This window comes from Scomber japonicus, chromosome 21 (assembly GCF_027409825.1).
Source record: "Scomber japonicus isolate fScoJap1 chromosome 21, fScoJap1.pri, whole genome shotgun sequence".
Classification (NCBI taxonomy): domain Eukaryota; kingdom Metazoa; phylum Chordata; class Actinopteri; order Scombriformes; family Scombridae; genus Scomber; species Scomber japonicus.
The window spans coordinates 27,813,632-27,840,913 of NC_070598.1; the positions used below are offsets into that span (position 1 = coordinate 27,813,632).

Here is a 27,282-nt window from a genome sequence, read left to right on the forward strand (position 1 = left end):
TGCACTCCTCAGTGTAGATAATCTACTTCCCAGACATTAACATTACAAGACTGCTTCTTTTTAAAAATCTAATTCTCATCATTATATTATATTATTGTTTTTATTTTGGCCGCAGTATTCATTAAATGTAACAACTGTCCAGTTCCACTTCTATTCACTCAGCGGTCATTTGGCCGTTTTTAAAGTGGAGAACAGATGTGGTCCAGCAGGGGGAGACGTGGTCTATTTTTTCTGAAAAAAAGAGGAAGAAGAAATGGTGCGATTTCCCAGCATGCAGTGGTAGAAGTGTGACAGCAGCGGCGACCTGAAGAACAAACCAGACTGGTCGTTGTGTCAGAAACATGGCGGCTTTTAGTAAGTATGTGACTGCGAAAAACTCCTCCATAGCCGGCGGTATTTTGCTGGTTTTATACCTGCTTAAAAGAAGAAGACGGACGGCCAGGCAGGACGGGTAAGTGAGGCAGCAGTATGGAGTATTTAGGTTTGCTTTAAAGAGGAGCAAATACGGCTGACAGGATGCTAACTAGCACCTGCTAAGTTAGCTGCTTATTCTGACAGGTGACAGCCACCCGGTGCTGCTCTCCTCAATCCCTCCCTGCTGTGTGAGGAGGCGGCTGCATACTCTGCGCTGTTTGGCCTTTCTGCACACTGATACCAAGCAGCTCTAATCTCAGTTCAGTGACCAAACAACGAATGTCATTGTGCTCCGAAAACCGACGCTAATAGTGTGACTTGTTTGCTGCATGCACAAATAAATTAGCTAACTTAACTAGTTGTCACGTTTTTATATTGAGACACGATTGTTTTCATCAATATTGGAATCTGTCATGTTGCTGTATAAGGAACGATAGATAAGCCAACCTCCATGTGTAAAAGGGACAGGTGATCTTATCACACACAATCTGATTCAAAATGCACTTCACCTTTCTGAACTGTTACGCCACTTGCAAATCCGACGTAATAGTACAGCCTGCTACGTAAAAGCTAGAAGTATAAGTTTAATGTCACATTAAAACAGGAATTTAAGAGAAAAAGTTTAAAGTGACACTTTTCCTAACTCGGAACCGGTTCAACACGTTTGTTAGAGCTCAGTGTGAATCATGAAGGAACGTTGAGTTACTCTGTCACATTTCAGATGAGTTAGGTTCTACTGACTATCACAAACCCAGTAAGTCTAACTGATGTTATGTATCCAACTAGATAGCCAGGTCTATTAATCATTGCTATGCTTTATATGTTTTGTATTACTAAATATGTTTGTATGCTTTAGTGTGTTTGAGCCCAAAATCCATTTCCTGGCAGTGAAACACACTTATTATAAATACAGTTACTGTATTTCCTTATGTAGTGTCCAGGGCCTTTATTTATCTCTACTGCAGAGGGTACATGCCCTTTTATTGAAGCAGGCTTATATTAGAGAGATGCCTTTATTTCTAATTCCTTCTGTTTGTAAGTATATTTAATTATATTTCCATATGAAGCCTCTTTGTTGTCTGAGCTGCTTCTGTTTGGTTCTGTTACATTTTGTTGCTACATTACTATTAATCCATTCACTCTGATGTGCAGAACAATCATTCTATAGCTTTAGTTAATCACTTTTAGAGACTATAGACTATATACTAACATTGATCATAATGCTCATAAGGCTGGAGGCTTTATCACATTAGCTGAACGAGAGACCCAGAACAGATGATGTCATCTGTTCATGGGACACTGGGAGGAAAGGTTTGTACATTCCTGTTTGAATGTTATCCTTCTACTGTGAATCCAAATCCATTTCTTGATTTAAAGATATTTAAAGATTACAATCATGATTTACATACTTCTATGTTTAGAAGACCAACTGACTGCAGCACAATGCTTAGGTCAGACAGTCTCCATCCTCCTTGGTTGATACAGAACATATCTTTCACACAGTCTCAGAGACAGTAAAGCAAAATGTGTATCAACCCTTAATGATAAACCTGTGAGGAGTGATCTCACTCACAACAGAAAACATGGTCAGGCACCAGAGCAGGTAAGCACCAGTGTGGAAGCTGCAATCATTGCTGTAATGTGACCAATGGTAGTTATGAAATGAAGTCATTTCTCTGTGGTGTGCAGACTGGATGGTCCATGTGGTTGTTTTTAGACTGTGAAAAAAACAAACCGTGCTATAAGAACTGATGACCCCCAACACTAATAATTCCACGTTATTAAGAGGATGATCCCAGATGTTGTAATATCAGACGTAGTTTAAAGTCAATAATGGCTGCAGACAGACACTTGTTTTGGATGTATAGATTGAAAGTTTGAATGGAGAACTTTGTGGAGATGTGGGGTGTTTCAGATTCAGATCATTTATTGAACCCTTAGGTAAATGTGTTTGTATTTGACCTGTGTTGAGTTCTTTTTTAAGAAGCTTTTAAAGCTGCATTTAAATCGATGTTTACTTTTCATCCATCTTCTTCTTCTTCCTGGACTTTCTCTGCACGTTTCCCTCACCTGCAGATCAGTGGAATAGAGTCTAGTGGGACACAAGAGTATAAACATGGCTCCACTGAGTATGTGTAAGCTGTTGATCATATAAACAGGTCGGGTGTGAACACATTCAGAATTTAGTGTCGTTACAAGATATATTTTTTCATTGCTTGTGAAGAAACGGTGACATGAGCTGCACCACTCACATGCTGTACACATATTATCAAAATGGTAGGATTTCATACAGGAAACTGGCCTCAGCTCAGTGTGAAGAAATGCTGCCCTCTCATTCATTTGAGTGGGGGTGGTGTGTTGACACAGAGGGCTTGACAAAGCACTGCAGGGTCAGATAGAAAATCAGTTGAACCTGCTTCACCCTTTGCTGCTTTGCTGCTTGTGTGACATCATCTGCTCACCAATCACATACATGAGCACTGAGTTGTTGCTGTTTCTGATGTGTACATTTGACATACATATACCTTATGATGAGCATCATTTTATTATGTAACAATAATAATAATGAAACTTGATGTCATAATTTCCTGCATAGAACAAAGAATATAACAAAATCTCTTGATAGTTGACCAACTATAATGGTCTTGTTGTCAAAGCCTATGTAACATTATGAGCACAGAAATGACAAAGTGACGATGTGACACCAAATAATTACCCAGCCTAACTTGCACCAGGGCAAAAAAAAAAAAAAAAAAAAAAAAAAAATGTTATATATATATATATATATATATATATATATATATATATATATATATATATATATATATATATATAGTTTTATAGAAATGCAAAAGTGATGTGATCAACCATCTGATTAAAATATTGGTCTTTGTTTGCAGTCGAAAAGGAGGCTCAGATCTTGTACTGAACGCTGAGGTTTGTCATTCTTATTTTCATATTAGAGTGTAGAGTTTTCATAGCATGTCATGAACAGTTAGCTGTAGTCATATTAAACTCATCTTTTTTTTTTTACTAATCTTCCTACAGAAAGATGGCAAAAAAGACCGTGCAGCAGTGGACAAAGTTTTTTTCCTCCGAATCCTCCAGATTCTGCGGATCATGGTCCCTCGCTTTTTCTGCAAGGAGGTATGACATCACACTGCTGTTTGACTGGTGCTATGTTCACTGTGTTTTATATTGATCCCTGTCAGTGCAGAGCAGGTAGACTGACCTACACACACTCTCAACAGATACATCCAACTGTTAAATTCTGGATTTATCAATGTAGGATTATTGAAAAATCCAGAATTAGTACATTTTATTTTAAGAATTTTAAATGAGGTAGTTAAACTAAAGATCGTTTATATTTTGTTATTAAAGAAAAGTGTCTTGAAAACAAAACAAACTTGAACTTGACAACTAAATGTGTTAATAAGTCAATCTGAATAGTAAACTTAATTTAAAATAAGTATAAGCAAAAACAGGTACAGCTAGAATAATAAATAATACTTAACATATTTTTTGGCTATTTACCGTTGAGCTGACATGTGAGCTGATTCAGATATATGTGATCTAAAACAGGGCAATGTGACATAGATCTTATATCCTGATAGAAGTCATTTCATATCCTGATAACATTACACACATTTTAATTCAATGAATAAATAGTTGGTCCTTGGCTTTGATTACATTTAAAATTCCCTCCTTGGCTTTTCACTTAAGAAGCAGTAATGTAATCCCTGTCTCTACTGTGTGCAGCACACATGGAGGAGTCAGCTCCACCCTTTCTGTGAATCAGAACAGTGGGATCATAAATGACAGCAAAGTGCAGCACAGTCATACTAATATATAAATGTTATAAATAACATATATAAAGACTCACTGTCTCTCACTGCTTCTCTCCTCTTTCTCAGTGGGGGTGAGGCTGAGCAGCACAAACACACACTAGAGTAGAAAGCCAAGAAGAGTCATTTATCAATATAATCTGGGCAAAAGATAGACAGACTCTAAGTGATGAAAAATATTACCTTTTTAAAGTGTCTGATTTGCATAACAACGATATAAACAATAGAGCATAATATGAAACAGTGGATGTTTTTCTTTCATCACATGAGGCATATCATTATATCACACAGCCCTAATGTGATAAGCACATATTATGAAATGATATAAACTCAGCATAGCATGGAGTCACATCACCGTTGATGCCCTAACCCTAACTAGTTTTGCTCAGTCACTGTTTTCTTATGTCACACAGTCTGCTTTAAACGTAACATTTCTCAACCCTAAAACACAGCAGGTGTTTTCTCAGGTTTTCTTGAATACCAATTATAAAACTTAATAAAACATTGAACTTGGCATCCAAGAGTGAGACATTTGAGCAAATGTCATGAAGTGGCAGTGCAGACAGCAGAGCCCTTTGACACAGATACATCAGTTCCATAAGCCAAGGTCACAGCCACATGCTCCTCTGGTTCCATTCAGCCTTATCAGCTCAGGAGATATGAACAGAGTCAAAGGTACAACCATAGTGGACTTAATGATCTGCAGTTTGATGTTTTCTACTAACTATTCTCTTCACCACAGACTGGCTATCTTATCCTCATTGCTGCCATGTTGGTGGCGAGGACCTACTGTGATGTATGGATGATCCAGAATGGCACAATGATTGAAAGGTCAGAGTCTGAGTTTTATCTGAAGATATCTCATTCAATCCATGATTGTATTAATGATGTATTACTGATGTGACTGAGGGAGGAGAGCATCTGAATCATGTACTTCTCTCAGTGTGCACATGTTTGTTCAGTGTTTTTCTGCCTTAATGCCTGTTATTACCTGTCTGACCAGAGTTCTGTCATCCTGTCCATCCTGACATTATCTGGCTTCAGGGCTAAGCACAGAACTCATTTAGAAAAAGATGAAGTGAAATCATGTGTCAGCCTTATATTGACCATAGAGGAAATGATAGAGCCACTGTTTATTTATTGGCTAGAACTATCTGACGAACAGGCCTCACACCTCTCAACTGCTGTGCTGTTGAGTGGATGAAACCAATCAGCCATATCATTAAAACCAGCTGTCTAATACTGTGTAGGTCCACCTGTGCCACAAAAACAGCTCTGACTCATTGACTCTAGACATGAACTCTAAAAGAGCTCTGAAGGTGTCCTCTGGTCTCTGGCAGATCCTTTAAGTCCTGTAAGTTGTGAGGTGGGGTCTCCTTGTTTTTCCTGATTGTTTACCCATGTCTCAGACTGTTCACCTGCTGCCTAATATATCCCACACCTTAACAGGAGACATTTGAATGAAATAATGTTATTCACTTTGCCTGTCAGTGGTTTTAATGTTTTGGCTGATCGGTGTATTTAGAGAATAAGAACACACTTTATTGTCATTGCACAAGAAGTACAATAAAAAATGTTGTGCCATGCCTGAATATAAAAAATCTAAAATTAACTGTAATAAATACACAAACACACACACATACACAGTCATCACAAACCAATAAATATACTGTAGCTGTTTACTTCATACAAAAGGGTGAAATAAGGGCTCATGGGAGACATGGGTGAATATACATGCATGGATGAAATTATAGGTACCCTTGCATTTAATTGAAATGGTACTTCTTTCATCCTGAACGGTGCTGAAATGAAAAGATATTTATGTCTATGTTTGGTTTACAGTGAAAGACAACAAAAAAGTAGTGAAATAAATGAACTTAAGACATTCATAAATAGCCTGGACTAAATGACTGGTACTAAGTGATACTTGAGGCAGACTGTTGTGTTTTCAGTCTTGTTGTTGGGACTCAGTAGGAGCAGGTTTGCTTATTAACAGTCGGTAATAATGATCAAAGATAATTACCTTGCCTCCTTTATTAAAATAACTCAGGGAAAGCAGACTGTATTATGACTGTAGAGTATGTATGTTTAAACTGTGCAGCTGAAACAGACATTTCTGTTTTTTTCTCATCTAAGATTGTAATGAAAATGGTTAAGGTCCCATCATGCATTGCTGTTTGATTCATTTGCAGGAACTGATGACTTTGTTTTGACTCTCCACAGCGGTATTATAAGCAGAGACATCAGTCTATTCAAGAAGCACTTTTTTTCCTACATATCAGTCATACCAGGGGTAACTGACCATCATCCAGTCCTCATAGAAGTGAAACCCAGCTTTAAGCCACTAACACTGCCATCTTAACATCCTGCTTTGTAATAGTGTTGTGTTGTGCTTTTTCATCTCCTACTCTCTGAGGTTCACGTTTCATTCTAAGCCACAACACTGTGGGTTTTATCAGCTGGTCAAATGAATACTGTGGACAAATATTTACTGGACAACATTTTCACATGGAATTCCATTCAATTTATGTGTCTGTGATTTTATCAAACTAAAGTGGATACAACCATATGTCCCTTACATTGGCCCACACAGCAGAATAAGTAATGTGACTTATCAGCTTGAAACCTTAAACATTACAGTTGTATAACAGTAACAAGATGATGGATATTTATTTGAGAGTCCAGTCAATTGATTTTATTTATTCATAGATTTTTTTTGGGCACAGACGCCTTTATTTAACAGTAGACAGACAGCAAACAGGAGAGAGGGGGATGTGACATGCAGCAAAGGACATCCGGCTGCTATTCAAACCAGGGTCTGCTGTGTATGTGGCTCTAACCACAACACACGTTGACAAAAATGCTTTGCAGAGATTAAAATGTTCCAGCAGATTATGAGTAATGAATGAAGGCAGAATCAGACCACTAAAGCACATGTTAATTAGTACGAATGTTCTGCTATAGTACATTTAAAATGTAATTATACATAAGATTATAACAGACAGAACACATGTATATGTGTGAGCATGAATATAAGTATTGATGTCTGTAGTATCTAATAAGTGAAGGATTCATGATGTTGTTAGTAGATATGTTACTTGAAGAACCGAACAGAATGTGACAGAGAAAAACAGCATGTTGTAGTATAGGCAGCTACACTATGTTCAAGAGTCAGTGTAAATGATTCCCAGAAATTCTGCAGCTGTAATAGTATATATTACATACTCTGTACTTAGTTGAAATGCACTTTCTTCTCTCTGTAAGGCTGCTGTTAATGTAACTCACCACTTCCTGCAGAATACACATTAAAAGATTAGGAATCTGAAAATGAACAGGATAACAGTAAATGTGAACAGAGGCTCAGTAACAGCCATTCCATCAGATTCACAGGATTTATGATGCTCACCTTGAAGGCAAACTAGTGACTCCAAAGCCATCCATTATATGTCCAAACCCTTTATAATAAGATGGGAACACATAAGTTGAATGGTATTCCTGTGTACATATCTGTCAGGACTCCACTGTACAGTTTGTTTCATACCAGTCAAATCATTCACACTCTATTACAAGTTCAAGCAGAATATGTTGATTTTTAGCGAAGCTGCAGTGGCTCCACAAGATGAGGGAATAGAGTTTATCAGACCTCAGTGTTTGTCCCACTGACCCTCTTGGCAATGTTTGCTCATCTTTGTGCATGTTGTGGTTTGCAGTGCAATTATCGGTCGCTCAACAAAAGATTTCAAGACCTTCTTGTTCAGCTTTATCAAATTCATGCCACTTGTAAGTGTCTTTTATTTTTTAGTACATTTTTATTTCTCTCACACTCAAGTGTGATCTTAATTGCCAGATGTGCTCTACATATATTATTTTTTAACACATTAGTAATTTAGGGAATTTCCTTAAAAGTAAACAGAGGAGACCTGTCAAAATACTAACATTTCTATCTTCTACTGTAACTACTACTGTTACTAATTTCCTTTTTAATAGTTGATTGTACTCATTGAATCATTTCATGCAGTTATAAAACCCCACTTTCATTTAGCATGATTCTTCTTTTGTGCTAACATAAGCAGCCTAATGCTATTATTCATACGAACTGTTGTATGGCTCAATGTTAAAGGATAAGGCTCGTGATATTCTATATATATATATATATACATACATACATATATACATACATATATATACCAACACTGTTAATAGAATACTTAGTGTCTGTTGCTCTGAGCCTCACCACTGGTTCCTACTGAAGACACGGGTCATTTCCAGCTGGTCACTGTAGTTTTTAACACATAAACATTACATTTGTTGGGGACTATTTTCAGTGGAGGATGAATCCACATTTGATGCTCTAGTGACTATTTGTGGCAGCAGTGTGGCTCACTGATGTGTGATATTACACAGAGGAATAAGATATTCTAGGCTTTGAATACACACACAATACTTGATATTATTAAGTCATATCTGGTTTGGTCGACATTATGACAAACACAGTTTATCACCAGCCTAATTCTTTAAGTTGTGAATTTGCACTGCACTTGTAAGTCCTGCTACTCTGTTTTTGCATGTTTTCTTTATTCCCTATCCTGTGCTTGTAATTGGAAAAAAAATCAGCATGAATACTCTCAAGACTTCTAAAATCATTTACACAGCATTACTAAAACAATGAGCTCATAGTGAGAGATGGATATAAGGATGTGATGTGCAACATTCCAGATAGCCTTGGTGAACAACTTCTTGAAGTTGGGCCTCAACGAGCTGAAGCTGCGCTTCCGTGAGAGGCTCACAAAGCACCTGTACGACGAGTACCTGCAGTAAGTATAGCAGTACTAAAGCTGCTTTCACATCATATGGGATCTTCAACCCAGCTTTTCTCATGTGACAATTTGCTACTTTCATATTATTGTGAGAATGATAGACAGATTTAAATTATTTTCCGACTAAACAATTAAAAGAAGTAAATATGAACAGATTAATCAAAAACCAAAATAATTATTAGTGGAAGCCTTAGACTGACTTCCACTGTGCTCTTCAGTTGATGCTAATTGACAGAATAGAAAGCAGCAGTCCTCAAACAGAAGCATACGATGCACTAACCTTCCTTGTTGAAATATGACCAACAGTTTGCTAATGTAGCTTGTTTGGGTCTTCCCTCTGTTCTGTCTCTTCAGAGGTTTCACCTACTACAAAATGGGTAACCTGGACAACCGGATAGCCAATGCAGACCAGCTGCTGACACAGGATGTGGAAAAATTCTGCAACAGTGTGGTGGAGCTCTACTCCAACCTCAGCAAGGTACTACACTGTGTTGGAGTAACAGATTGAGTGTTTTACTTTGTACAAGACAGGTTAATGATAAATGATACATATGAGATATGTAAACACCCTCATGTAAGAGATAGAGGTTACATTGCCCACACCTTCCTGCTGCTTGTGTGTTGTACCAGATCTGCCCAGCAGCCCAAAATCTGAAAGCCAAATGATTATGACTCCTGCTGTCACTGCTTTCAATCACAAACTGAACAGAAAAATGAGCACTTGGACAAACATTAGTGTGAGAAGAATTAGCTAAAATAACAGCAACCATCTTTTAAAAAAGATGCATTTGACATTTACTTGGATTTTTTTTGTAGTTTTGGCTCATGTCCCATCTGGGAACTTGGTGAGGACAGGAGGACCTATGAACTATACTGCAGCCAACCACTAGAGGGTGACTGAGATATTTTGGCTTCACTTTTGGGGAGCTGTCATGACATCCATATTTATAAAGAGTCAATTTACAGCCCCAGCATGGTGATGACAAGTGGCCAATGTGTTCTGCTGCCTTGAGAAAGAGCAGCTAGTCCAGGAACAGTGCTAGCCCATGTCCTTCCCCTTCCTGTACATCTAAGCTTGGAAGTGCTCTTCACATACTTGATGTTAGAAGCAATATATACTGTGAGTTTGAAGTGACTGTGTCCTCTGTGTGTCCTGCAGCCTCTGTTGGATATCGGTCTGTACATCTTCAAGCTGACGAGTGCCATCGGTGCTCAGGTAAGCAGCTTCATATCTGCATGTTTTCTGATATGATATACAGTCAACTGAAGATCTACTTTGATTAATACAGGGCTCATGGTTCAATACAGTCACAATATATTTACTGAATGAAGAATGAAAACAAAGAGATTTTATTATTCCCTCTTAGGCATGTAGACAGTTTTGAAACCATTTCTTTTTTTTTTGTTTTTTCCCGTGTCTGTAAATTACAATGCAAAATACAACATTAAAAAATCGACTTTAATTTTTTTTTTTAAACAAGAAGATCTCTAACTTCAAACTAAACTGAAACAATAGCATGCCTAAATTCTACCACCTTTAATGTGTAAACAGCAATTTTCCTTGAGACTTAAGACCTGCGTTGGTCACACCACAAAATCCTGTTTACACCTTTTCTCAGGACCTAATTCATGTTTTTGGCCCTAGAGGAAATCAGAATGTTTACTTGTTGAGGCAGCAGTTGAATCTTCTGACAGTTCACAATGTGTCATAGTATGGCAGCATGGTGGCTCTATTGTTAGAACTGTTGCCTCACAGCATGAAGCCTCCAGTGGAACAGTACACTGGATATGTTAAATGACTACATCCAACAACATGCAGCTGTGACAGTAACCCTTGTCAGCCAACAACTGCAATTTTATCTCCTTTAGTTTTCTATTTGGATTCAACCGAATATTCTAAATATAAATATCCATTAAAAATACAGAGTAAAATAAATAAACCTTCATTTTCCAATCTGTAATTTTATTATTATAAGAAAAGCATGATCCCAACAATCAAACCATGACTACTTGATACTTACATTTAATACATTTATATCAAATCAATCAAATGCAATATGTGTGACTTATAATTACAAATGTTGTAGCTGAGTTTGAATTTCCATAATAAACTAATTTAAAATTTAGTCCAAAGTTAACATTTGTTAGATAATTCCAGTTACATATTTTTATACCTTTTTTAGTGGCATTTCTAACCAAATCAGTCACTTATTGTGAATGAATCAAAGACTGAAAGAGACTGAAGAGGTAGGAGTCAGCAGAAGAAGGGAGGGTGCTCCATCCAGCTTTATGCAGTATGTTTGTATCTGAAAAGAAAAACAGTAATTTCTTTCTAAAACTGTCCATTTACTCTGTGTGACTGGTGATGAGAGGACTGTTTTTAGCCCTGTCCAGTGTTCATCCTTCTGCTTTTAGGTCAGAGCTCATTGGCTCCTTGTATGTGTGTTGCTGCACCTCCACAGACTGACTGATGGGCCTAAATGATTCTAATGTTTTCCTGACTGCATTACACTACATCTTTGACTTCTGACAACAGTTTCATGTCTATGGCAATAAATACACTGTTTATCTCTTTCACCTGCTGACTTGATGCCATTAGCTGTGCTGCAAGACTTTTTCACAGTTTTGTGGCTTTTGCTAATGTAGCAGGTGGCTTGTCTTTGTGGTGTGGTGGTAGATGAAAGAGTTTGAAGTATAATGGAGCGTCCTCTACTTCCACCGCTCTTTGCAAAAACTATGAGCCCTGTCAGGGTCAACAAAAGGTCAGTCAAGGAAACTGAAATGAGCTCAATTGCGCCCTCTGGCATTAACGCCAACACATGACATCTAGAACCTTTGGACGTTATCATTTCATTGGCCTGATATGGTGATCCCTTTTTCAGCTTTACAGTGTGTATCATCATATTGTTGAATATTCTGCAGCACAATTAAATGCAGAACATGTACAATATCATTATCTTTCCCATTACCCTGCAACTGTATTTCATTCTTCTTAGAGGTAAATCATAAAAGTTAGACAAAGCAGAATGAAGCTGAATGGTTTAGAGATTGGATCCTCAAGCCAGAACGGCACAGTCAAAGGTCCAATCATGTGTTGGGTTTTTAAATATCACATAAAGATACAAAGTAACAGAGCTCAGAACTTTGTGCATCAGATTGATTTTTTTAAAGCAACAAAGCCATGTCAGTCTGCAGAGTGTTTAATAGTGTTGTAACCGAGACCGGGTCAAGACCAAGACCATACCATACCAAGACCAAGACAAGACCAAGACTTTAAGGGGGGGTAGACAGAGTCAAGACCAAGACCGTTTTGGAGACCATTATTATTATCACAATCATGTGGCTGAAAATTTGCATTATTCCTCTGCTAAAAAGAAAAGCTTTATGTAGGAATGATAGTAAAGTACTAATGGATGTACTGTAGGGCTGTGTGATATGATGGCCACTTCATTAGGAAAACCTGTGCAATATCATTCAATCCAATACAACAGCTATGTTATACATTCTAATTTATTTCAGTTTTTGTTAACATTGTCATTGTTTATTACTGAGGTTGTACTTAGTGATGGCAGCATTATACTGACTGGTGTTCCTAGTGTTTTGCCCCTCTCATGTAGGCCTACGTAATGGAGAGGACAAAATATTAGGACCAGTCAATATAATGAAGCCTAATACACCATTACCCACTATGACCTCAGTAATAAACATGAAGTAGAATTATCACTTTTTTCACAATGTTAATCGTTTATTGTCAAATCACACTCCTTCAGTGTATTTTATCATATGGCGTCTTTTTTCATGTGAATTATCTTGTTAACTTTGTGAGTTAAATTGTGACAACTCTGTGTGTGTGTGTGTGTGTGTGTGTGTGTGTGTGTGTGTGTGTGTGTGTGTGTGTGTGTGTGTGTGTGTGTATGTGTGTATGTATGTGTGTATGTATGTGTGTATGTATGTGTGTATGTGTGTGTGTGTGTTGCACAGAGGACTCAGCTCCGCCACACTGAATCAGACCGGTGTCATGTCCAAGTCTGTTCCTCTCCTCATTAAATTGTGCTTCTCGTAGCACCATGTCAGTTTAAAAAAAAAAAAAAGAAAGGTGTCATTGCAGCCGTAGTCTCGACTGGTCTTGAAAGAATATCCGGAGTCCAGCTCGTCCGAGACTGAGTCAAGACTGAGTAAAAATGCAGTCAATTCCGAGACAAGACCAAGACCTTCAAAATGTGGTCTCAAGACCAAGATCTTCAAAATGTAGTCTCGAGACCAAGACCAAGAGCGATCTACTACAACACTAGTGTTTAACATCTTTTCTACTCTTCTGTGTGATCTCTGGACACATCTTCAGTCAGTTCTTTCTGATATCAGTGTTTATGGGTTTTTGTTGTATTTGCTTTGCTTATTGTAATGTTCATTATTGTAATGTCAGTGTACAGATGATTGTTTTGATATAAAGCATCTCATGCTAGCATCGTCTCAGCTTGTTAGTGCTTTTTCGTGAGATGAAAATGCAGATATCAGTGCAGTGATGCAAAATTTCATCAGCTGGGTTATGGCAGCTTTGCACACTTCACACTGTGCAGCTTGTTTTGGATCAGGTGTGTTTCTTGGCTTGACTTTGTGTTCTGACAGCTGCTGTATTTAACAGCTTCACCTACGTGGTGCAAACAGTTCTCAAGATCAGACCTTTATTTGCCTTTTGTGCAGTTGTTTGTTCAAAGAGTCAAGTCAAGTTAAAAAGACACACAAGAAAGACACATAAATCTATGAAACACGTTTCTAGAAATAAAAAGAGTGCAAATAAAGGGAAAGAAAACCCTAAATAAAGGGAAAGTTCTCCTTATTAGTGTTTTAAAACATGCCACTCAGAAACAGCAGCAGTCATCTTGGGGATGTTTTGGGACTCGATAGTGCTGTTTGATCCTGTAACAATAAGTTAAACAGATAATCTTCTGTAAGTATAATTAGAATAAGTTTATTGTCATTAAACAGCAACTGTACCACGAAATGTCAGTTCTTCTCCTTTCAGTAGCATATAAAAGAACAAACCAATAACTACCAGTAAATAAGTGCAGGATAAAAAAGATAAAAGAACACAATCAACCTTGAGCAGGAGATTATTAATTATTGCATGAAGCATGGATTAATGCATGGTGTTATGAGAAGATCTTTTTACATTTTCAACAAGGTTTTCCTGTTTTTAAACTTTTAAACCAGCTTCTTCCTGATCAGGAGAGATACTTGTTTTATGTCATAGTGATGAGCAGGAGTGTTTATTTTTTCTGCCTCTCTTTCTCTACCAAGGGCCCAGCAATCATGATGTCCTACCTGCTGATCTCAGGTCTGTTCCTCACTAGACTGAGGAGGCCCATAGGCAAGATGACAGTGACAGAACAACGCTATGAGGGAGAGTACCGCTACGTCAACTCTCGCCTCATCACCAACAGGTAAACACACAAGCTACTGCTCAACTGTTCTCTCTGATCTGACTGTTCACTACAACACTGCATTGATACTTCTTTCTTTGTCTTCAGTGAGGAGATTGCTTTCTACAATGGGAACATGAGGGAAAAACAGACCATTCACACCACATTCAAGAAACTGGTGTGTAACACTATGACACTAAGGGCCCTATTTTTAGGGATCTATAGCGCATGGCGTGAAGCACGTGGTGCAAGTGCCTTTGGGGCGTGTCCAAATCCACTTTTGCTATTTTAACGGCGGAAGAATGGTCAGTGCGCCAGGTGCATGGTCTAAAAGGGTTAAAAGGACTTAAGTCCCCTCATTAATCATAGCCATGTTTTGGGCGTAACACGCTGTAAACCAATCAGAGTGTCATCCCCCATTCCCTTTAATATCAAGGAGTGCTGTCACCTTGGTGGATTGTTAGTTTAATGAGGGATTTACCAGGATTGGTCACATGACTACATTGACAGTTTCATTGATCATTACTGCGATTGACTGATTCTGATACATAGTGGCGTCATTGTGACTTTTTTTTAATATGTTGATGTACATCATAATATCAATTCACATTGTGGTCCTTTTATTAGTTATGTTTTGCATGTTAGTATGCTGCTGCGTGTCCGTGTGGTAACAAGCACAGTGTCTGCTCCTATATACCCGCCTATATAGGAGCATATAGGACTCTTGATGATGCTCCCTTAAATAACAGTAACATATGCACCAGTGACTTCAGACCTGTTTTTTTTGGTCAGTAGCACAATCGCTTTCCTCTGCCTCAAAATGGCAACTTGCCACCAATGCTCCTGACCACACCTCATTTAGAGACCAACACGCCCATAGGCGCACAGACTAGTGCAAGTGCATTTGCTATTTACAGTAGACAACGTGGGCGCAAGGTGAGAAAATGACAACTGCGCGGGGGGAAACTAATAGACACATGCACCATGCGCCATCCGCTGTGTGCTGACCGCAAAATAGGGCCCTATATGTCTAATTTTCATTAGAAGGAGCAGGTCATGTGTCACCTGTGACCACAACAACATCACTGTTGATGTTTGGAATCAGGACTCAGGAGTTATCACACTAGATAGTAATGAGACAGTGTCTTGGAGTACACTGGTGTGTCTCTGATAGCACAGTACTGACATCCCATCTTACTGCAAAGTTTATCAGAAACCAAGACTGGTAAGCAGGCAGAAGTCTGTGCCTGTGTGTTCCACTCAGCAGCTACATTTGAATCTTTATGGACTTTGAAAACAGTTAGAGAGTAGCTCTGTATACACTGTCTACATGAGGAAAGATACATCAGCTACATACTACTTTATTTACTTTATAAATACTAATGTGGCAGGTTGGCTTAAATTCATCCTACACATGTGAACATATTATTGTTCTTCCAGGTGGACCATTTGCATAACTTCATCTTCTTTCGGTTCTCCATGGGATTTGTGGACAGCATCATTGCCAAGTGTAAGTGTGTATATATAAGTTTTGCTTTGAATTTTTTTAGGTTATATGGCAGATATTCATTTGTCCTGTACTGAATGTATACAGAAAATAAAAACAAAAAAACAAATCACTCCACTTTCACAATAGTTTATATGAACAAAGTTACTTATGGGTCAAAAAACACAACATTTTAACAAATGAAAAAAGACAATACACAAAAATAGTAGTGTAAGAGCACTTTTTCTACACTACCTCAGATTTTCCTTGGAGTTAAATATTCAACAATGAATTGGGAGTTTTCCTTAAATTACAGAATGTTTTTTTGTTGTTTTTTAAAAAAAAAAAAAGAATATAGAAGCCAGTACAAAACTATAAAAAAAACAATGTTTTCTTCTAATCTTATAAAATCTCCAGTTATAAACAGTGGATGTGTATTGTTATGTGTGTTCATCCTCTCATGTGTCCATGTACTGTTCCTCTGCAGACCTGGCTACAGTGGTGGGCTACCTGGTGGTTAGCCGACCCTTCTTAAACCTGTCCCACCCCCGACACCTGCACAGCACCCACTCTGAGCTGCTGGAGGTCAGAGGAAGCACACACACGTCACATGATATAAAATAACCTGCTGTGTCAAAATGATCACTCTCAAGCGTTCGACCGATACAGGTTTTTTGACACCAATACACACACTGATTTTTAGAAAGAATAACTGACCGATAACTGACATGGTGGCTGATATAATGAATGTTTGAAGTGGATTGAAAATACCTTGCTAACTCCGCCCCTCATGCTAAAGGACAGTATTGTGAACAATGTAGTCAAAGCACGCTCTGCTGGACAAACTACGCAATGACACCATGTCTAAATCACCTCAATCATCAATCTCTGCATTATAATTTCTGTAAAAAGTTTTCATATTGGAAAACATGTACACCAATATATCTTTTAAAGGCTCATATCAGCCGATAAATCGGTTGGGCTTTTACTGATGTTGGGACATTTTGACTTTTAGGTATCTAAAAGGTCATTTTCACACTCGATTAAAATACATAGAAATGGAAGCTTGAGAGCTGGGAGACTGTACATGTTTATTTAGTGCTGACTTTTCAAACGGTCAGTTCATACAGCTGCATTAGTACACAGCAGTAGGGCAGGATTGAAAATCTATATAAAGTTTAGCAGTAATGTTTTGAGTGTGTGAGGTTTTACTGATGTGATGGACCTGTTGTCTGCAGGACTACTACCAGAGTGGCAGAATGCTCCTGCGCATGTCTCAGGCCCTGGGCAGGATTGTACTGGCTGGCAGAGAGATGACCAGACTCTCAGGGTGAGTGTTATAGAAAAAAAGTTCATATAAATCATACAGATCATATTGTCTTAGCTCCATATATGTGTTAAACCACAGCTGTAATGTGCTGTGATCTGTTAAAACCAGTTCAGTGGAATAAAACGTATAGATTTTACTTCTCTTAAGAGGCTTTTGGAATCCTTTTCAGGTCATTCCCTTAAAAAATGCTTCAAGGATACACAATACAGTTGGGTCCCAAACTTTCCTGCAGTATGTAGTGCTAACAGCTGATTAAAAATCACATAGGGCTTGGAGGGAGCCTTCAATCCCATTTCCTGCCACAAGGTGGCTGCACTGCTTTTCAGCTGTGATTTTCACACAACAACAAAAATCCAATCCCAGTCCTCTTGGCTCGCTACTTTCTCAATCACATGTCAAGTTAGATCAGCTCTGACCTGCTGTGTATCACATGACTGCAGACGTCTGGATTGTTTTTCTTGTAATCACAGACTGTGTATCCAAATAATGAATTGTCTAACAGGAAGAGATAAACACTCCTAGACTGATCTTGAATTGTTCTACTGCTGTATGAAACCTGGATCACTCTCACTCTGCATATATGAAAGCCTACAGTATACAGTATATACATTTGTCTTCTATGCACTCTTTCCTTTTTAAAGGTGCAGTGTGCAGAATCTAGTGACATGTTGTGAACAGACTTGTCAGAAATGGAATATAATATTTTTAAGTATGTTAACACTTTCTTTGACCCCAAAGTATATAATGCGTTGTTAATATATACTTAATATACCATGTTATATGCACTCATACATATTTGTAATAGTTAATAATGATAATCATAACACATTATCAAGCATTTTATAATGACTTATACAGTTGAGTATCATAATACTTTATTTTGCACAGATCATGGTGTGTTATAAATGTCATAGGTGTAATACATTATAATCACTGTTATAATGCATTGTAGTGTGGATGAACGCTTACAGTGAAATGATGACATTTCTGAGGTATAGGCAGATATAATACAGTACAAGCTGGTTATACATCACCATCAATTGTCATTGTTTGCTTTAAATAAAGTGAAAATATCATTAAATCTGTGCAAGAACACAAAACATTGAAAGGTCATAACAAATAATTGGCTAATTCAATCTGGCACAATTATATAATGAATAATGTCAATGACATTTACATTTCATTAATGTAATGTTTTTCCTAACAACTGTCTGTCAGCACTGAATGAAACCAACATGTCTCCCACAGATTCACAGCTCGTATCACTGAACTGATGAAAGTCCTGAAGGAGCTGAACGCAGGCAAATATGAGCGCACCATGGTCTCTCACCAGGAAAGAGGTACACATTGAAAAATAAATGTCACCTCAGAGCTGAGAATTGACTTCCATTCATTGATTTTGATGTCATTTCATTCACCTTTAGAATCTGACACTGCAGAGAAACTCACACTGGTGCCAGGAAGTGGTCGAATTATCAACAAAGATAACGTCATCAAGTAGGTCTCTTATTCTGGAATGGAATATACATTGTGTCTTTTTTTCCTGTTATTTGTATGTGCTCAGTGTTTATTAATTTTATTTTCAGATTTGATCATACCCCACTAGCAACGCCCAATGGAGACATCCTGATCAGAGACCTCTCATTTGAAGTAAAGCTTTAATTGTCTGAATTAATCATTTTAATGAACAAATACATGATCAGTTTGTTTAATCTGTTTTTACCATATTAGACATGTGCATTTTATTTATTTATTTTAGTTACATTGAGTGAGACCAGTGTATCTCTGTAGTAGTGTATGCTAACATGTCATTGTGTCCTTGTCCAATGAAGGTGAGCTCTGGCACCAACGTTCTAGTGTGTGGACCAAATGGATGTGGCAAGAGCTCACTGTTCAGAGTGCTAGGAGAGGTAAGTTCACTGTTTCCCATACACAGGCTCAATCAGTTCACAAGTATAGTGAATACTTAGCATGAGAGACTAACATTAGCAGAGTGGAGCAGTGAACTTCACACAACACACACTGCAGAGGTAAACAATTTGAACCAACTGTGAGGTGAAGAATAGAGCTCAGTATAACAGAGCAGAGATTTAGTGATGTGTGCACCCAGGCACACTCAGTCTTGCTTTTTTCTGAAATCAACTATTAACATTTTGATCACAAGTCAATTCTCAACCTGTGGCTGTGAATCAGTTTGCTCTGTGAAGTAAGGTACGTATGTTGATGATGGTTTTGTGTTGTGTATATAAAGAAATTGTGCTATTTTTTAAAGCTGTGGCCGCTGTTTGGAGGACAGCTGACAAAACCAGAGAGAGGAAAGCTCTTCTATGTTCCACAGGTAAACTCCTCTCACTGCTGTCTCCTGTAGCTCATGTTCTCCTTTCATCCATATCCATATTTCACTTTCATAACAATACTGAGATGGTCATTCCAGAAACAATACAATATACACTCACTGAGTATGTTTATATTGATATGTTGAAACATACAACTTGTACAGTTGTGTTCAAAATAATAGCAGTCCCACATCACTAGCAAGATAAATCACTGTTTTTGTTAGAATTTCAACTTCTACACCGCAAGTAAGTTTCTAGAAGGTTTAGTAAAGGTATAGAAAACCAACAGACCCAACAGGCATGATGTGCATGCTGCTGATTCTGTGAAACTGAATCATTTACTGAAAGGGGCGTGTTCAAAAAAATAGCAGTGCTGAGTTCAATTAGTGAGGTCATTGATTATGTGAAAAAAAAAAGGTGTTAAACAGATGGCCCTTATTTAAGGATCAAGGCAACTGATGCTGCATATGCTGGATGTGCATTTGTCCTTGAAAAACGGAGTAAAATGGGTCATTCAAGACACTGTTCAGAAGAAGAGTGTTCTTTGATTAAGAAATTAATAAAAGAGGGGAAATAAAAGGGAAAACCTATAAAGAAGTGCAGAAAATGATAGGCTGTTTAGCTAAAATGATATCAAACGCTTTAAAATGGCAGCCAAAACCAGAAAGGCTAGGAAGAAAAAGAAAAACGACTATTCGAATGGATCGGAGAATAACCAAAATGGCAAAGGCTCAGCCAATGATCAGCTCCAGGAGGATCAAAGAATATCTAAGATTGCCTGTGAGTACTATAACAATCAGACGACGTCTATGTGAAGCCAAGCTACCAGCAAGAAGCCCCCCGCAAAGTCTCATTGTTAAAATAAAGACGTGCTGAAGCGGTTACAATTTGCCAAAGAACACATTGACTGTCCTAAAAAGTGGACTGATGAGAGTAAGATTGTTCTTTTGGGGTCTAAGGGCCACAGACAGTTTGTCAGACGTCCTGCAAACACTGAATTCAAGCCACAGTACACAGTGAAGACAGTGAAGCATGATGGTGCAAGCATCATGATATGGGGATGTTTCTCGTACTATGGTGTTAGTCCTATTTATCGCATACCAGGGATCATGGATCAGTTTGAGTACATCAGAATATTGGATGAAGTCATGTTGCCGTATGCTGAAGAGGAAATGCCCTTGAAATGGGTGTTTCAACAAGACAATGACCCCAAACACACCAGCAAGCGAGCAAAATCATGGTTCCAGACAAACAGAATTCAAGTAATGGAGTGGCCAGCACAATCCCCGGACCTTAATCCCATTGAAAACTTGTGGGCTGACATAAAAAATGCTGTTCATGAGGCAAAACCAAGAAATGCAGAGGAATTGTGGAACGTAGTACAATTGTCCTGGGCTGCAATACCTGTTGACCGGTGCCAGAAGTTGGTCGACTCCATGTGCCACAGATGTGAAGCAGTTATCAGAAAACGTGGTTATGCAACTAAATATTAGTTTATGATTCTCAGGAAAGTTGAATCTTCAAGCCTTCTTAGTTTATACATTTTTGAGTTTTGTAAAGAAAGATGTCAACACTGCTATTTTTTTGTTTTATATTTCTTGACTTTCTGTAAAATATTATCAAATTCAATTACTTTTTTTCAATTTTCTGGCTTTGAAATAGAATGTGCAGTGTCCCCAATGCATTTGTGTTCATTAAAATACAATTTATTTGAAGAATTTTGAGGTTTACTCACCTTTTAAAACACACTGCTATTATTATGAACATAACTGTATGTCACAACATGAATCAAACCACAAGCGATTTTGGGGTGTAAAAAAAGAACAGACATTACAGCTACAAAGTCCAAATGAAAATAATGAAAGGCCTCATATTGTGAGAGTTTGAGTTTGACTTGACTATGTTGTATGTGTGTTTGTCCAGAGACCCTACATGACTCTGGGTTCTCTGAGGGACCAAGTTATTTACCCTGATACTCTTGAAGAACAGAGGAGGAAAGGTATCTCTGATCAGGTAGGACACACATTCTCATTCTCTCTCTCTCTCTTTCTCTCTCTCTCTTTCTCTCTCTCTCTCTCTCTCTCTCTCTCTCTCTCTCTCTCTCTCTCTCTCTCTCTCTCTCTCTCTCTCTCTCTCACTCACTCTCACTCTCACTCTCACACTCACTCACTCACATCAAACCTCTTTCACTTCCACTGACTGTGTCTCTGATTCCATGCCTGATCTTGTGTGTGTGTGTGTGTGTGTGTGTGCCTAGGTGTTGAAGGAGTACCTGGATAATGTTCAGCTGGGTCACATCCTGGACAGAGAGGGCAGCTGGGACTCAGTCCAGGACTGGATGGACGTGCTCAGTGGAGGAGAGAAGCAGAGGATGGCTGTAAGGACATGTTGCAGTGTGACATCCCACCAATCTCCCAATTTGATTCAATTTACTTTCACAAAGTCCAGAGTTAATTGAATTGCATTAAGCACTTCTAAATGATTCCTGGAAACTTAGAATCCTTCCAAATTCACCAAGTAAACAACACTGTTGTTATCTTGAACATTACAGGCTGAACTTTAAACACATTTCCTGGTTGTAAACTATGAACAAAGGTTGTTTTTTATTTTTATTCCAGCAATTGCAAAAAGACTAAACGTGAATTATAGCAACAGTGGAGAGATGACAGGAAATGAAGGGGGGGCTGTCCCAGCACACAGGGTAAAGCTATCAGCTGTGTCTAAACTAGTGATCAGATGAAAGTATCTATCAGAGCAGTGGAGGCAGCCACTCTACTTGAACATGAGCAGCTCACAGTAAGTTAGTCAGGCTCAGATTAATGAGGGCACAGCATGATGCCACTGCAGGATCCAAACATATGTCAAAATATCGTTTAATATGAGTACTGGCCTTCTAAAGGAATGTTCAACTCCCTGTTCAGGAAGCACATCAGTTTCAGATCAACATTCTGCTTCATAAAATGCACACATCTAAAAAAAATATAATGTCATCAGTGAGTCAGTATTTGCTGCATGAAGCACAGTACTTTATACTTTCATTGTTTTGTAACAAGAATAGTGTCATTGTTGTTTACCTTTCAGTCAGTGACAGTGGCAGTGAGAAAATGCAAACTCCACACAGACAGACAGTGTATATCTAATCCAAAACAAAGAGCAATACATTTAAACAGTGTTATGATTGTGTTGTGAGCAAATGATGGAGGTGTGTGTGTTTGTGTGTATAGATGGCCAGACTGTTCTACCATAAGCCCCAGTTTGCCATTCTGGATGAGTGCACCAGTGCAGTGAGTGTGGATGTGGAGGATTATATCTACAGCCACTGCAGGACGGTATGAGCCAATCACACATCATACAGAGCTAATACTGTACATCTCTGACAAACATCTGCACCTCTGCACTACAGTCCAGTATTAAGTGTGTTGTGTTTGATCCACAGGTGGGTATCGCCTTGTTCACCGTGTCCCACAGAAAGTCTCTGTGGAAGCACCATGAGGTAAGGACTGAATGTCATCCATGACTTCTCAGGAAATCAGATCATTTAGATCATTTATCATATACAAAGGCACTTATGATCTGTAATCTTGGTTTATAATCATCAGGTTCAGACTTGTTCTTAAATATCAAAAGTACTCAATCAATCAATCAATCAATCTTTATTTGTATAGCGCCAAATCACAACAAAGTTATCTCAAGGCACTTTACACATAGAGCAGGTTCTAAACCAAACTCTTCAGGTTTTAACTTTAAAGAGACCCAACATTCCCACATGAGCAACAGTGGCGAGAAAAAACTCCCTTTTAACAGGAAGAAACCTCAGGCAGAACCAGACTCAGAAGTGGGCGGACATCTGCCTCGACCGGTTGGGGTTGAGAGGAGAGAAAGGAAGGATAGAGGAGAGAGGCACAATGAAAATCAACAATGGAGCCAGATGGTCCGGGACTGGAATCCGTCATCCGGTCGTCTACAGGCCCAGAATACCTGTAGGACGAGAAAGCAGAGCCAGAAACCAGAAACCAGAAAGACAACTTCCGGGGAAGAAGTTTAGGTTATTGAATGCATTAATAGAACATGAGTGTTAATGGATATAGATAGGTAGAGAGAGAGAGAGAGGGAGGAGGAGGAGAGAGAGGCCCGGTGCATCATGGGGGTGGGGGTCCCCCGGCAATCTAAGCCTATGGCAGCATAAGTTAAGAGCTCAACTCCGAGTGATTATTGTCTGTACAGTAATCTCAGGAGCTAGCAGCAGCCAAGGAAGCAACACTGTCCATGATGCTAATACAAAAGATAAGATGACAGACTGAGGAGATTAAGTTAGACACCATCTCAAAAATTCATGCAAATAATTCAAGAATTTGCTGAATTTTTGTAAATTGCTTTCTGTTCTGTAATTTTGACATCAGCTCAGTTTAATTTAAATGTGAACTTTTCCCATTATAAACACAACCTTCATATGTTAAAGACACATATGAAACATAACCCAATGATCAGTTTTCAGCTAATTTTCACTATTGATTTCCAGTTAAACAGCTTATATTAAGTATCAGTTTAGATTTGTCTTATAGTGTGTCAGATTGTCAGACAGCACTCTGTTAGAATTAGGGCTGAGTGATAAAGGTATTAAACAGTATTGTAGGGACGACTATCGGTGCTTCACAAAATATTTATACAATGAGATTTCTGATAAATAATTCTCAGTAATGTGGATATAATGACTAAGTAGATAAAGGCAGATGATAGAACAGTCTGTTAAGTTCAGAAAATGACATTTTTTACTGTAATGCAGCCTTTAAAAGCAGGAAAAGACACTTAGTCCATATCAAAATCTAAGACAATACCTATAAAATATCAGTCTAATATTGATTGAATCCAACATGTCATTGCTCATAGCCTACTCCAGGCTGCTGCTCCTTTCTTTCTAACTGACATATTTATATTTCTTGTGTCATGAAGTATTACCTCCACATGGACGGGAGAGGAAACTACGAGTTCAAGCCCATCACAGAGGAAACGGTGGAGTTTGGCTCATAACTGACTCCTGACTGTAGCCGCAAACGCACTGCTCTAATAAAACCAGTCCCTTAATTTTTTGCACTCAAGACAGACGTTATATCTAAAACTAGGTATATTTTTAATCATTTGTAACTCTCAGCTTAGTTTCCTTCATGTTTTCTGTTGATAAAGCATTACTGTAGTTCTGTCTAATCATTCATTTTTGAGTGTGATTGTAAAAGAAAAAAACAACTTGTAATTTATATTGCCAAGTTCTAGGTTGTGTTTTACACATGCAAGATGTGTGTGAGAGAAGGTGGAGGTGTAGGATACTGTTTTAATCATCTCTGCGCATGTTGTCATACTGTATGTCACAACAGTAATAGAGGTTAGCCTGTAGAGATACTGTAGGCTACAGACTATATTGTCCCACTCTAAACTGTACTGCACAGACAAACACTCATGTACATACAACATGATGCTTCTTAGATGAACTCACAGTGGTGCTACTGGCTGTCTCTGCTCTATAGGTTCTCATTAACTCCCCACTCTCTTATCAAGGTATCAAGTTATCTGTTAACTCCTGCCTTTTTTCTTCTCAAGGCCAAATAATGATAAAAGCCATTAGATAATCCATGAAGTAAAACATAACATAAAGAGACATGGACAACAATGTTGAGATCTCCAGAAATCCTTGGAACTAATATCTTGGGAAAAGTGTCTTTAAATGAACTAAAAGACTAAATATGATTATATTTTGTTCTTTTTGTGGTTTGGTTTTTTCTCTTGTGAAGAAGTAATAATAAAGATGAGCTCACAGGATAACAGGCTCTAAGAAATAGGAGTTAACCACAGCTGCTGTTTCTGTATCTTCAGGAGGCCTTAATCTATAAGCATCCCTCTTCTGTATAGCTGGACAAAACAGGAATATTTGAGACATGACAGCTGAAAGCATGACTCAGCCTGATGCACATGTGGAGATTTCAGTACAGCTGTTGTAATTCAAACATGGTGCAGGATTTCTTTCTCACTAAGAAATGACTCAGTGCTGCCTCTGGTGTTTAAGCTACTTAACAACAGTACTGAGGTAGAAGAGCTCAGCCACCAGTGACATCACTGCCCTCCAGTGATCTTCCTATAATGCAATGAATGTGTGTGTGTGAAGGCCATCCAGGACCCTGATGTATAGTATGATTGTGCATCAGGTGTGGTGCTCCCAGAATTAAAACAACCAACCAATGTTTCAATGGAATCATAGTGATTCACCAACAGAGTTCAGCTTTAATGGACTCTAACCTGTGACTTGCCACAGTTGACCAACTGCTAACAATCATGGCAGTGCCATACCAGAAAGCCACAGTGTCCAAAAGGAGAGCAGCTATCATATCCAGTTCATATAACTCTGTTCCACAGCAGGGCTACAACATGATCTGCAGTCAGCTCTCTCTAAAATGAACTCTGGTAACATTTCATATAGTTAGCTATTGAGCTAGCCCCCCTCCTCTAATGTCACAGTGCCACAGCTACAAGGTCAGGGATTGGCTAATGATCAAACACTTGAGTGATGTGCCTGAATAAACACAGCTAGCAGGGAAGCTCTAATAAAGAGGGTTCCCTCCTGAGTTTGGTTTACTTCCAGCAATTGATTTGTTCTTCAAACATCCATTTTTTAAAGTTTTTTTTAAATGAAAGTTGTAAGGTGTAGCAGTGGAATCAGCTCTGTTAGCTATCAGCAAAGAAACACAACACTATCAAATCTGACATTCCCTTCTCCTTCATGTTACCTGGAACATGGGATTCATACTGATTGAAAAGAAAATAATAATTATTTAACATTTTATTCTTATTATAAACTTGTTATGAACCTTTTCCGTTAATTCAATTCTGTAAAAAATTATTTTTGTGATATAAAGACATCTTCCTAAATTTTGGATAATTCTGTTGATCTGTATGAAGCTGAGGACTGCATCTGAAGTGCTCATTTTAATGGATCACAGGTACATGAACATTCTGATCTGTTATCACTAAACATGTCTGTGTTCTGTAATATTAATATACTGTCACTTTTCTTTTTGAAGATGTAAAGGAGCCTCAGCTCAACTAATGGTTTTATAATGATAATAATGCTGTTATGATCTCACTCTGCATTCAAAAATAAACTGTAGGAGTAATTAATTTTCAGAAAGAGGTCTTTTTTGTCTTTGTTAGTGTATGTGTGTGTGTGTGTGTGTGAGAGAGAGAGAACTAATGTGCACAGTAAGTTACAATGAATTACTTGGTTTGATTAACATGTAACTGTTAGCTTTGCTGCACCTGACATCCTAGTTAGTGTGCTTTTTAAAAAAAAAATCAAGTTCTTGAATCAAATGTCCAACTTACAGGCTGAAACTGAATCAAACCAAACCTCTAGCTGTGATGTGGTTAAATAGAATAAATGTGTAAATGTACAAATGTATCTTGATGTTCTTAATTTAGTGTTTCACAGAGAGCAGAGGTTACAGTATGAATGAATGAAGACATCACAAGTGCAGGCTGTGTTAAAGAACACACCCTTACAGTTTCCTGCTTTCACTGCTGTAAAAAGGTCATGTGATGAAAAGCGTCAAGAGCAGACATGAATGCAATCAATGAGTAACTCTCACTGA

At 38.2% G+C, this 27,282-nt stretch overlaps 1 protein-coding gene across 3 annotated transcripts; it reads left to right on the forward strand.

The window, feature by feature from the left end:
• The first annotated feature begins 300 nt into the window (after positions 1-300).
• Positions 301-26,812, forward strand: abcd3a (ATP-binding cassette, sub-family D (ALD), member 3a). 3 transcript variants are annotated; one of them, XM_053342510.1, is made up of 23 exons: positions 301-451; positions 3,315-3,351; positions 3,463-3,561; positions 5,002-5,090; positions 6,483-6,552; positions 8,976-9,073; positions 9,431-9,554; positions 10,236-10,292; positions 14,375-14,517; positions 14,605-14,674; positions 15,937-16,006; positions 16,470-16,567; positions 17,221-17,312; positions 18,561-18,652; positions 18,737-18,809; positions 18,899-18,962; positions 19,145-19,222; positions 19,585-19,650; positions 21,572-21,661; positions 21,906-22,025; positions 22,873-22,977; positions 23,085-23,141; positions 24,599-26,812. In XM_053342510.1, the coding sequence occupies exons 1-23, from the start codon at positions 342-344 to the stop codon at positions 24,674-24,676; spliced, it is 1,980 nt and encodes a 659-aa protein (XP_053198485.1). In that variant the 5' UTR covers positions 301-341; the 3' UTR covers positions 24,677-26,812. The 3 variants fall into 3 exon arrangements, with proteins under 3 accessions (XP_053198485.1, XP_053198484.1, XP_053198486.1); XM_053342509.1 differs by lacking the exon at positions 6,483-6,552 and adding an exon at positions 7,970-8,039; XM_053342511.1 differs by lacking the exon at positions 6,483-6,552 and adding an exon at positions 7,970-8,039 and having other exon boundaries at positions 18,899-18,952; positions 19,198-19,222.
• Positions 26,813-27,282: the final 470 nt, after the last annotated feature.

Coding starts and splice junctions, on each gene's coding strand:
- abcd3a (XM_053342510.1), top strand. CDS start 342: ATGGCGGCTTTTAGTAAGTATGTGACTGCGAAAAACTCCTCCATAGCC. Junction 14,675..15,936: donor ACACCACATTCAAGAAACTG/GTGTGTAACACT, acceptor TTGTTCTTCCAG/GTGGACCATTTGCATAACTT. Junction 22,026..22,872: donor GAGAGAAGCAGAGGATGGCT/GTAAGGACATGT, acceptor TTGTGTGTATAG/ATGGCCAGACTGTTCTACCA.